At 43.4% G+C, this 13,225-nt stretch overlaps 1 protein-coding gene across 2 annotated transcripts in view; it reads right to left on the bottom strand.

Annotated features, from left to right (window-relative positions):
* Window positions 1–1,075: 1,075 nt before the first annotated feature.
* PRDM11 (PR/SET domain 11) overlaps window positions 1,076–13,225 on the bottom strand; it is a 48,753-nt gene continuing 36,603 nt past the window's right edge. Inside the window, exons 6-8 of one of the 2 annotated variants that reach the window (XM_066610111.1) lie at window positions 11,425–11,612; window positions 4,042–4,692; window positions 1,076–3,262 (exon numbers count right to left, since the gene is read on the bottom strand). In XM_066610111.1, coding sequence (XP_066466208.1) covers window positions 1,101–3,262; window positions 4,042–4,692; window positions 11,425–11,612 — 3,001 coding nt within the window. In that variant the 3' untranslated portion in view covers window positions 1,076–1,100. The remainder of the gene's footprint in view (window positions 3,263–4,041; window positions 4,693–11,424; window positions 11,613–13,225) is intronic. The other variant, XM_066610112.1, reaches the window with a different exon arrangement.

The raw sequence follows: 13,225 nt of genomic DNA on the forward strand, positions 1-13,225 counted from the left end.
CAGCCAAAGACTGATCTTGCATCGACATCCCCTGCCATAGAAGTGTAGCAGACGCTTCTTCACTTATTAAAAAAACAAACAGAAGACATAACCCATTTATGATTAGAAAGATAGAGTATAAATAACATAAAATTAGCATATATGTATTTAAGCCCTGGAGTCTCTACCCTATTACAGGACTTGACTCATTGGCTATCTAGCTTCCACAGCAGCCTGGATTTTCAGTAAAGAGTTTTAATTTTTTTTCCTTATCCCCTATGATATAAAAATATAAATGCAAAACAATAACCAATAAAATTCCCCGTCTTCTGTATTACGCTATTTTCATCTGCATATGCTATCAAATCGTCAAGATATATGACTTTGTTAGTAGATTTTTCACAGGAAGAACAGAGCAGTTTGCCTTACATTGAGAATGCCCACTGGTGTGTAAGACCGAGAAAGGGCCACCACGAGTTAAACTGACAGAAACAGAAAAAAAAGTCAACCCAGAGGTCATTAGAAGGTGTGAAATCATCTGAGCGAAACTGGGGAGCTGAAAAGAAAATGCAAGACGTACGCACAGGGGCCGGAAATCCCTGTGATCGTTGTGAAGGACTGAAATGGCTCAACAGCGGACTAACCAAGAGGAAATGGCAGAGAGAGAAGTTAGACACACACACAAAACACACACGCACAAAAGCAAAGTGAGTAGGGTGACATCGGCCCGCCACGTCTAGCTTATAAAATTGATTCAGTCTGAAAACATAGACTATGGCCCCAGCACATATTTCTGAAGTGTTGCCACCTACACTGCAGCTGCCATGGTTGAAGATGTCAGTAAATGTTAAGTGTTGTCTCATTCTTAAAAAATTCCTCTTAGCTTCCATCAGATAAGTTTAACTTTTCAGTGTGGGGTTTACATACATACATACATACATACATATACATATATATATATATGTATATATATCATTTCATATATATGTATATGTATATATACATACATACATACACACACATATATATGTATATATATCATTTCATATAATATATCAAAGCTTAGAGTATTGATTAAAAAAAAAAGATTCAACAGCTTTCTAAACGAGAGGCATTCCTTGCTAAATATCAGGGTAAAACTCCGATCCGTGGTCCATGCTCTGCAGCACTGGTTTCTGATCCAGGGAGGACATCCTGCTCAGCATTTCTGCAGACAGTGCGTAACTATTGCTAGATTTCTCCTCAAACCAACTATCCAGTGCCCGCTTGGCTTCAAAGTTGGCAATTAGTGGTCCATTAACAGCAATTGTCAAAAGATCAGTGAGCTGTTCCATAGTGAGCCGAGACCGATTGTTTTTGCGCACTCTCTGAAGGGCGTTGCGCCCCTTTTCACAGCAGGCTGTGGAGGTGGGGAGGACTTTGAGGATCTGGATTATCTTATTTAAAAGAGGAAATCTCTGCCTGTATTTACAAATGTGACTAATTAAATCCTTAAAACCATTTTTGGTATAATAATCCACCTTGAGTTCTCGCCATTCCATGAGCAAACTCCCTCTGGTGTCCACGCCCTCTCGGCTGACTTCTGTACAAAAGGACGGCACTGCTTCCAGATGGTCAAAGATCTGGACCATGTCTTCTCTGCCATAGCTCATGAGCTCCTCTGCACTTCTTGGCCAAGCGGCAAGGTCAAACACCTGGCATGCTTTCACAAATGCCCGGCTGCGGGGCTCAAACCTTTGAGCTAGAATCACCTGGGTCTTCTGGCATATTTTTTCTCGAATTGACTGGAATTTGGCTTCAGCCACCCGTAGGTTTTTCACAGCAACACCGTTAAAGCTTTCGCGGAAGTTCTCCTCAAATTCCTGCAGATATTCACCAGGAGAATCGGCCAGCCTGCTGATCTCTTGGATGGCTTCCTCTATTTTGTCATCTACCTGTGACACAAGAAGGTATTCACCTTGGAAGACAAAGGCAAGGCGTGAAAGTACAGCAATTACGTCCAGCAAAAAGTATATCAGCTTAATCGACTGATAGTCCATAAGGAACTGCAGGAGAGCCAAGGCAATGGCAGATGCATCTGCCCGTTGGGTTTGGCCGCTGACATCTTTGAGATGGGCCACCACTTCCAGGTAATCCTTGATCAGAGCATTGAGAACATTTTGCTCTCCAATGATCCATTTGACTGCTCTAATGTCTCCCAAGAACTCAGTCTCTTCACAGAGAGTAGCAGCAGTAACCCTCAGCTCACACATCAGCCTGGGGGAGTATCGGTAAAAGCTAAGTAACTGCTTCAAGTTGTTCTCTAGTTCCTCCAGGCATGGAAGCTCTTTCCCACTGATTGCATCCAATATTTCCAAGTGTGGCTTGTGTACCATAAGGGGTAAGCAGAGCAACCAAGGCAGAGTCTTTCTGATTGTCATGTACATGTTGGCTCTAAGACTGGCAGTAATGTTAGCACCATCTACTCCCAAGCCAACACTTGGTTTTTCGTCCTGCAGTCTTATTCCCAGGGAGGAAAAAGCTCTATCTAATGCTTGGATATAACTATCTGTTGTAGAAAAACCCAGCTCTTGGAGAGAGAGGAATTCTGTGGCTGGAGGCCCATCACTGCTGATATATTGTACATACACTGCCACTGTGTCAGCAAGTAAGTCATCACTCTGCCCATCCAAAATGATACTGAGGAAGGGAGATTGCCTGACTCTTTCAACTAGATCCTCTCTAAGAGCTCGAGCGATATGATGAATTAATATTTGACAGTCTCCCTCATTCATATACTGATCCACCACCTTGAGTTCACACTTTCTCAGTAGTTCTGCAAGAGGTCTAAACTCACAATAGGGCCGGCCTTCCATAGCCAAATGGTATGCTGTGTTGAAGAGCAGGGTCATGTTTCGGCACATCTCTTCCGTCTTCTCGGGGTGCATTCTGAGCCTATAAAGTTGCAGGCACTTCTTGTGGAGGTTGCTCTGGCTATGAAGTTTTATAGTGTGAATCTTAAATTGCTTAGAGCCAATGATGAAGGCTGAAGTCCGAGAGGATTGCACTGTGTACTGTCGGCAGACATGGCACCACATTTCATTCAGTGTAGGGGAGTACCGCAGAAACCAAAACTTCTTCAGCCACTCTTGCTTGAAGCGCCGAATCCTCCTGGTGACAGCAGACATCTTGGAGGGCTCATCTGTGGCTGTTATCATGTCATTTGAGACAGATTCATCTGCCGAATCCACCTCTTGGTCGTCATCTTCCATGATGGTGGGGACGGACATGATGCTTTCTGAAGCTGCAAAAATATTTGAGAAAGTTTAGGGTATGCTTCTAAGAAATGACAAACACAATGAATAAAACAATGACACCACATCCCACCCATGCCACATATGGTGTACCTGATTTTCAGCAAAACCCAATATATATGTTGCCTCCTGTTAAGTGAAATTTGGTTGATAAACCTGTGAGATTCCTTCATTTTCAAACAATAATTTCTAGTAGGCTCAGTTAATTTGGTCAGCAAACCCCACAGTGTTATTATTTTCAAAATGACAAAAGCATTAATGAGACAGAAGGAAATAAAAGAGCTCTTCAAAAAGAAACACAAACTTGCATTGTCAACAGAGTCACCAACAAGTACTTTCAAAGGTTAGGAAAGGGGGGAAGTGCTGATTGCATATGATGTCACACAAGCCAGGAACCGGGACATGTCACACTCCACACTGAGAGCCAGTTGTACTTTCTAGAAAAGATTCAGAACAACATGCTATTCTTTCTTCTGTAAGGGAATGCATCAAGAACACAGCAAACAAACTTCGCTGCAATTGAATTATTTTTTTTATTGAAGGTGCATGGATTACAGTAAAAGGAAATACTTATTTTATCATTACAGACACAATCCCAAGACTCTTTGCTCAGAGGACTAGGTTCTGCTCCATAAAACTCAACCACGCAGTCTCAGGGAGGTAAGATGCTTCTCAGAACACTCTAGGCTGGAACCTTTTGAGACATGAACAGCAAAAAGACCTCTCCTTATACAGTGTTTGAGGAGCACTTTTACCGAATGTGACTCACCTGTGGGGTATGAAAATGCTTGGTACTCAGGTACCTGAGGAGGTAGTAGAGGTGGCTCAGCTAACTTGCCAGATCTTAGCATATTTAATTCAGCCTGCAGCTCACGAATCTTCTTTTTCAACCGAATGCAGTTTGGACACAATGAAGTAGTTGGGATCTCGAGGGCATCGTCTTGCGTTGATGCCAGAGACAGATCAGTGGGACTGTTCACTTTAAATGACAAGGGTTCTTCACCTTCATCTTCCAACAGGCCAATTTCTTTGGACATGGTGAAAGAGGAGCCATGAGAGACCTTCCACTCACCCTCATTTCTGCTTCTACTATGATTTGGGGAGCTGTGTCGAACACCAGCTCCACAGCTTTCCGAGAGTTCTTGAGCTTGGAATCTGGCAGATTTTCTAGTGGAAGGAGTAGAATTTTTTGTGAATTTGTGCTCTTCCATCTTTGTTGACTCTAAAGAAGCTTCTAGGACATCTTTGAAGATGAGATCTATTTTTTTCTTCTTTGTTTGGGGTGGAGATACCCCTTCTTCAAAGCTGCGCTTGTAGGGGCTCTTCCCTTGCTTTGATGTGGTGAGCTCGAGGGGATAGCTCATATCGTCTTGATGTTCCATATTTCTTTCTGACTTTTCCCTCAGTAACTTTTTATCTCCTAGGAAGAAAAATCAGGAGTTGAGATTATCAGTGGGAACTGTGTAACATTCCTCACCCCAAAGTTAAAAGCAAGAACAGTAAGAGAAACTTCTGCATTTTCTCACATTGCATTATCAACTTACTGGAACAAACCCTAATATTCGAGATTTTTTTCTGAAGAAAAACGATATCTAGGTAGCCATACGGTAGTAGGCCTTGAACGCTTCTAAGGAAAAACTAGCTACAGGAAGCTGATTTAATAGAACAGGTAGAACACCTGTGTTGGAATGAGACTATAAAGTTGAGTCTCTTGACTTCTTGAAAGCACAGTGATAGCTTTGACTTGGTAAAAGGCATCAATGACACATGAAGTTTGAGATCAAGTGAATTCCATGTGAAACCAAAAAACCTGAAGGACCTTTTCAGAGTGCCTTAAGACATGATTGCACAAGGGAACTACTATCTCCTTTCCCACACTCTTTATTGCTGTACTGAACTAGACCCTGGTATACATATCCAACATTGGGATCTACAGCTGGTCCCAATCGCTCTCTAACCATATGGCCACTCTCCAAAATATACCAAAAAGCAGATACTTTGGGCATATTAGCAATTATTTATAACAAAGGGAAGAGCCAGATATCCTTACCTGGAAGTTCAAAAGACGATGGGTTTGGTTCAATTTTCATCTTCTATCTTGTAAACAAGTCCAAGCATCAAGACACATGGTCGCTTCCCACACAAGGTGCTGCTTTATGCTGATTTTTTTTTCAGTTTTAAACATATTTATGCTTTCATAACAGCTATAGGGTAAGTGTGGAATTCCAAATGCTAGCACCATAGTCCTAAACAATTGTAACAGTGTTATCTGCCTGTAATGCTGGAGCGAAGTTGGTATGACACCAGTGCAATTCTGGGTCTGTGACGGCACACCTACACACCTCATCATACGCTTAAGCCCTGCAAGTCTTAGAAACAGGCAGTATGAACACTGAAGATATGCAAGTCTCAAATGTGGCGCTAAATGAAGGACAGACGACCTAGCTTAAGGTTTTAACATAACATTATTGGGCGACTTGATACATTCGTTCACAAATGAATTTCTACTCTCATCTAAACATGGGCTGAGCTGTATGTATTATGTGATTCAATGCCATATGTAATTTAGTACTAGCTACCTACTGTCCCAAGGATCTTAGCTTTCGTTTTAAACCCAGAGCAAGCTTCTACCATGTATGGGTGAAAAAACAGGCTTGTACTGCTTGATGAAATCACAGAAGCTGGATTAAGGGCCACAGTAAAATGTCTAGCAATTGGGGATAGGATAGGGAAGTGCTTCAGACCCTTGCCCTCTCCTATGATTAGCAGAAGTTGAATCAATTGAGTAGCTCCCAACTACATGGCATCTCCTTGCTCCTGCCCATTCACAAGTCCCTACAAGCAAAGCTAGGCATATCTATAAGTTTATAGCTCAAAACGTGAATTGGTGAGAAGGCCTTGATTATTTCAATTCATCACAAATCAAATATTTCAGATGTGGCATGTCTCTTAATCAGTTGGTGATACCATCAAAACCATTCAATCACATTCTCCAGTTTTTGAAATTTCAAGGTAGTTGGGCTGGTTCTCAGTGGATGAAATAGATCTTGTCCTGAACTGTTTATTTCCACTGCATAGTTATTGCCTTTACGATATGGTCCACAAAACAGGGAGATGGAGCAAAAGTCCATCTTCCAGAAGCCCACATTTCAGAACGAGCCATCTTTTACCAAGTCAAAGCATCAAAGGCAGCAGCTGTAGATTTCTGATTGCAGTATAAGGAAAGAGGCCTTAGCATTCCTTAGGTCACAACACTGCACAGCTGATAAGATTCAAACAGCACCCAAGCATAATTTTTGTAGGTCCAGCACAACTTGAAACAGGCGCCACCTCCCTGCATTAAAGGCTTTGTCTTTTTTTTTTTTTTTTTTTGCAAAGCACACAGAAAATTGATAGGTGTCTTTTAACTTCTTTAAGTTCACTTGCAGAAACTCAGCTGAGTCTTTAGGTGTAGTGGTGGCGGCGGGTGCACTAGTATGGAATGTTAACACTTGAATTTAGCCCTGACACTTACCTGTGGGAACTCATAAATACAAAAAGCTGGGTCATGGTCCCTTTGCTGTTAACTGTTGCATTAGATGTTGATATTGGGTCCTGTTCATTGTCTATGCTTGTGGACTGCTCAGTCACCTGCTGGCGTTGCATCAAGCCCACCTCCTTGACCCATTACCCAAGAAACCCTGGCACTCAGGTCAGATATCAGACAGCTGTCTTCTTTTCCAACCTTTTCCCATTCTCCCCAGGGCACTTGGTGAGTGTGCATCCCTTTTGCAAGTTGCCACACACCTGACAACCATTCACTGAGCTGCCTCACAAGGCATCCTTCTCCTGGGAAAGCAATACTGGCCTGAGGGCCAACCCAAGACCTCCCTAGTGCCTGAGGCTGTGTGCCCCCCAATGCCTCAACTGCCCTAAGGTGGTCTTGTGCATGCACATGCACCCCCCATGAATGCAGAGGGAGGGCAGGCACATGGGTGAAGGAGAAGGTGTGCCTCTGTCCCTCTTTCCCTTTACTTACCAGGTGTGCAGCATGCAGTCTTCCTTGCTCCAGTCTGGGTTCCCAGCCTGTTCCATTTCTATTCATATGAAATTGAAGCAGTGCAGAGCAGGGAGCCTACATGCTGTGCTCCCTGTGAGTAAACTAAATAGAAAGTTGCCTGTCCCTGCCCACTTTCATCAGCACCAAGATCTGGAACGCGTGAGTCATTTTATTGGCCCTCTTCTTATTCTGGCAACACTGGAGGGAGTGGGGGGAGGGAAAGCTCCTTACCACCTCACCATGTTTTGACCTCATACTGAGTTTAAAGGTAACACAGAGGTTCTCCAATGTTTCTGTCCCACAACCCACCTTCAGGGTGGAGCTCAGTAACCCAGAAGTATTGGTCGAATTGTGATGCTGTCACTGCCAACGCTTTCAGGTTGCCAAGCTTTCACATTTTTTAAATGTGAAAACATTAAAACAACACCTCTGGGTTGTGTTCTCGCTGACCAGCATGTTTTCATCAGCGAGAACACAATGTGACTTGAAAGCAAGCTTCAAACAAGTTTGGGAGATTACCTGGGATGCTCAAGCTCCTTAAGCATTCTGGTCCTATTCCAGAATGTTATTCTATGTTACACTTTTTAAAGATGGGACAATAAGAATTGTACACCATCTTTCCAAAGGATCTGAAGGCCTTAGGAGTGGACCTCAACAAGTGGGAAACCCTGGCCTCTGAGCGTCCAGCTTTGAGGCAGGCTGTGCAGCATGGCCTTTCCCAGTTTGAAGAGACACTTGGCCAATGGTCTGAGGCAAAGGGGCAAAGAAGGAAGGCCCAAAGCCAGGGAGACAGACCAGGGACAGACTGCACTTGCTCCCAGTGTGGAAGGGATTGTCACTCCCGAATTGGCCTTTTCAGCCACACTAGACGCTGTTCCAGAACCACCTTTCAGAGCGCGATACCATAGTCTTTCGAGACTGAAGGTTGCCAACAACTTCCAAAGGAAGCCCACATCATAGATTTATATAAGAACACTGTGATACTGGCTGTTTTTATTATATGTTCAATGTGCACATTACAGTGTTTTCCCTTTCTAATAATCCCTAGGATTGAATTTGCCTTTTTCACCCAGCACTGACTCAATGTATTCGTTGAAGATGTCTTTCCCAGTTAGTCACAACCACTTGCCTCAATGTACACATTGCATCACTTTACACTTAAATACAATGAACTTAATTTCCCGTGTTTTTGCTCCATCACCCCATTTGGAGAGGTACTTCTTAGGCTCTCAATGGCCTGCTTGGGCTTTTCCCATTTGAAATAATTTAGCATCATGTGTGGAAGTGGCAACCTTGCTACTAACACCTGACTTCAGGAAAATTATGAACTAGTCAAATGACATTGGTCCCAGTACATAACCTTGGGGTTTCAACCTCTATCTGGGCCATCTATTGCTTTGCATCTACCTTCAGCTTCCTATTGTTTAATGACTTACTGATCCATTAAGAGAACCTGTCCTCTTATTCTATGACTATTATTTACTCAGGAGTCTTTAACGATGGGCTTTTTTCAAAAGTTTTTTGGATGTCGGGCAACCCAATCCTATGTTTCCAAGAACTGGCTAGAGCAGCAGCACCAAAGCAGACACCACTGAATCCAGTGGGTGCTGGTAAGCCGCTGGGAGTCTCCTCAGGGGAAGAGGAGACTCTTGGGGCTTCTCAAGCCTGCACTGGCTATTTTGCCAGTGCAGACTTGAGAGATTCCATGTCAGGCTTTTCAGCCCAACACGGAGTTCAGGATATGGTGAAGTAAAGCTCCGCTGATCACACCACCCCTCCTTCCCCAGTTCCTCCCCCCCCCCCCAAAGCCCTTGTTCTGCTCTTTCACCACTTCCCCAGAGGCTGTACTGCCACACAGTGGTTTCACTTACCCCCGGCAGCAGTGCTACCTACTTTCCCAGTACCATAAACGTGCATTATGACATGTTATGGCACCCAGAGCTGGTGCTAGGTCTTACCACTGCATTGGGAAGGTTTAGCATTGGACCCCAACTTTCTGATGCCTACTGGATCACCCCACGCAACTGTTACCCTGCACATGCTTGATCTTGACTGATCTTAGAAGCTAAGCAAGGTCAGGCCTGGTTAGTATTTGGATGGGAGACCGCCTGAGAATACCAGGTGTTATAGGCTTATACCATAGTCTTTCGAGACTGAAGGTTGTCAACCAACCAACAACACACAAACTTGTTGACACTCTCAAAGAACTTGAAAAGATTAGTGAGGTAGGAGGACTTCTGTTTGCAGAAACCATGTTGATTCTTTTTCATTTTCAATATGCTTAATAATTCTATCTCTTAAAAAAAATTCTGTTTTTAGTCGCATTTATGTTGGCTACTATTCAATCCTTTAGTACAGAGGTCAATTTCAGTGACGTTGCATTTTGGAGATCAGCAGTTTTACATTTGAGAACCCCTGGAGCTGTGCCATTTAAACCTGGTTAACTGTTAATTAGCTAAAACTACATTTCTTGTCATTCCTGAATCAGAATGACTAGGCTCACATTAGCTGGATGAATGCTGAAGTTTCCACAAGCCCTCGGTTTTGTACCCAATATCAATGCTTGTACTTGCACATGATGAATGTCATACTGCAGAATACACAATTCAGCTCAATTCTTAGCTCAGCTTCAACACTTTCTGGGTTATTTATGCTTGGATGACAGAATATGGAAAAAAGTCATGTGCTTGCCCAGGGTTTGCTGCTGCGGTTTGTGTAGAATTGACGGATAGAAAATGTCAGGGTAATTCTGTATCAGTTTTTTTTTTGTTTTTTTTAAGCCGGGCACACTCAGAAAAACTGATTTCCCACAAACAGACCAACACCCCCATGCACTCTCATACCACTGCATGCAAAATACTATGGCTTTTGTCCAAATGGGTCAATCCAATGGATGGAAAGTATACTGTGTTATACACCCATGTGCCATATTCAGGTTTGCTTCCAGGTTTAGTAACTATGTTCCCAGGTGGATATTACCCATAAGTCATAAAGAGCTGCCTTATTTAAAGTCACAACATTGGTCTATGTCAGCCATTTCCAACACCGCATTGGTGTGCCATGACGGGTCTCCTGGTATGCTGCAGGAATTTGGGAGAGGGATATTTATTAGTAAGGCCATTGGGGGATGTGAGCCCCCTACCAGCAGTGTGGTGTTTCTTGTCAATTGTCAAAAAACGGGTGATATGCCCTGACCGTTTTAGTGCCTTCCCAATGTGCCATGAGGTTAAAAGGGTTGAAAAATCACTGAACTATGTAGTTCAGTACTGATGGACGACAGCTCTCCAAGATCTTAGGAAAAGTGATTCCCCCAACTCTACTATACAAGATCCTTTAATTGGAGATGTCAGGAAATGAACGTGGGGGCCTCAAGGATGCAGCGTACGTGTTCCTACTACTGAGCTATGACTCCAAGGCAACAATTACGCACGTCGGTGAACTGAGCAGTGCAACTGTTTAGAAGATTATTTTTCTATTTACTGTCTTCATTACCGTATCGCAGAACCACGTATGACTAACGACCTGGTGAAAAAGGTTTTGAAGGAGCAGTGACAAAGACTAGCAAATGAGACAGGATGCCATTTGCCCGAGACCAGGGCACAAGAAAGGAGACAGCAAGAGGTGTGAACAGCTGAGTCTAGGAACTGTGAGAACTGAAGCTCACAGTTCTTTCACACAAAAATCAACTCCTGACTGTCTTCAAGGCTTCTTTGATATAGAAGAATTTTTTTAATAATTTTTTTGGGGGAAGGGTGGGAGAAGATAAGCATTTAGTTGTTGCTATTCTTAGCAATTAGCAGCTAGAAACCCTTGCTAATCAATTGCAAATCATCCATAGAGCTTTCAGCAGATTCTAAATTCTGCTCACTCCTCCAACCCCCCCCCCACAATGCCAAAATGCTGATATTTGATAAACGGATTTTCAGTCTATCATTTTTTATAATGTTGAATTTTTAATTTTCTGCATTGAAACACTTTATAGTGCTGTATTAAAAAGCGTAATAAGGTGCTTACAACTGTGCCAAGGGCCTTCTCTTGCTGATGAGCATGCTAAACATCTCAGAAGTAAGTAATAAATCGATGCCTGAGGGGCAAGGACAGGAAACCACCCACCTCTCGTGAAGTTCCTGTTGATGGTCTCCTGAGACATGCTGTGCAATCGCTTCATGTAATCCTCACTGTACCAGACCCTCAGCTTCTCCCCTGGCCGGATATCCCGACAGGTCCGGAAGTAAATCCTCTCGCTGTGCTGGAACGCCATCAAGTTTTGTTCCCTCTCCTCCCGGGATATGGCCACGTACCTGAGGAGAAGGACGAGGCAGGTTTTGACTCACAAGCAGGCGTAAGAGAAATTAAACAAACCTTAGCCACAGTCACACTGGGGGTGACCTTCAGAGGGAGCACTGGATAGCATGAATAATGATATACAAACTGACAGAGCTGTAAGGGAAAAAAAATCACACACACACACACACACACACACACACACACACACACACCCCCAAGGAATATTCAATTGATTCTTGAGGCTGATGTACGGTTGTTTCTGCTGGGTAAGACACCCTACAGCAGTGCTTCACCACAAACAAGAGTATGTGTGTAAAGACAAACAATTGCCTAGCATGTCATGACTAGCCCCCTAGAACACACAGCTTCCCTTTCCAACTCAGGGATCATTCTCATTCCTTAACCCAAGAGCCACTTCTCCCAACTGACAACTACATGGAATGCCTGCCAAGAAGAAGCCATTCACAGCAGCCTCCATTCTGCCATTGTACGGTAAGGGGCAATTTCCAGTTCCTCTGAAAATATTGTAATAATTTCTATTTCTTTCTACCATCTAACTGAGACAACCAAAAGGGAAGGAGAGCTGTGGAAAGAAGTGATTAGGTTCTATATTATTACACTGCTTTACAGTGGCCCCCTTATCCATGGGTTCGGAACCCATGAATTTGACTCAATGTGGATGCCCACCCCACATCCAGAGGGCCTCAAGGATCTTCCAGACACAGCTCAGAGGCACTTCTGGTTGCATCTGGGAGGTTCTGTGAGAGTCAACCATGGATTTGATTATCTGTGGAAATTAGTATCTGCAGGGGGCCTTGGAATGGAGCCCCCATGGATACTGAGAGCCTACAGTATTACATGTAATACCTGGTTGTACAAGGCATAAAGCTTTTGTCAAGGGAGCATGTTGTTTCCACAGCATCAGTGCAAAACAGAGACCACGCAGTGAAAAGGTGGCTCTCACAAAGATGGATGAGATTCCACTAATGTCATTGGTCCATCAGAGTCTTTTGTCCTCACCAAACCACACTGTTACAGCTGAAGCAGGATGACACTACTGGCAATTCTTACTGCGCAGTACTTCAGATATCTCCTATATATTGCCTCTGGACAACACTGTAGCTTGGTGAGATGCTGAGAGACAGTGGCTTGCCTAAGGAAACCTATTGAATTTATAGCGGAAGCAAGATCTGAATCAGGAATGGCCCGGTTCATGGCTAGTTGCGTCACCACCTTGCTAAACTAGCTAACCATACAACCACTTGGTATATACATTTTGATAATCTGTGTGCTTAGCAGTAAAACCACAAGAGTGTTTTGGGGATTTGTAAGGGAGCCTCGTTTCAGATTTAATTGAAATTAAACATTGCTGGGCAGCAACGGTGTTTCATGGCTCCCACCATTTTTTATAGCTGGCAAATGTTTGACTACTGGGGCAGAGAGTCAAGCTAAGTTATTTCTTCTTGAAGGAAAAGATTCCTGGGAGCTCTCATTTTAACGGCAACAATATATTTAATACTTCATATTGGTACAGTGCTTTCTGAGTGGGCAAAGAACTTCATTTCTGCAGCTGAATCCCCATAACAACCCTGTAAAGTCAGCCAGTTCAGTATCTTGGTGGAGGCTG

The sequence above is a fragment of the Tiliqua scincoides genome, chromosome 1 (genome assembly GCF_035046505.1).
Source record: "Tiliqua scincoides isolate rTilSci1 chromosome 1, rTilSci1.hap2, whole genome shotgun sequence".
NCBI classification, from domain to species: domain Eukaryota; kingdom Metazoa; phylum Chordata; class Lepidosauria; order Squamata; family Scincidae; genus Tiliqua; species Tiliqua scincoides.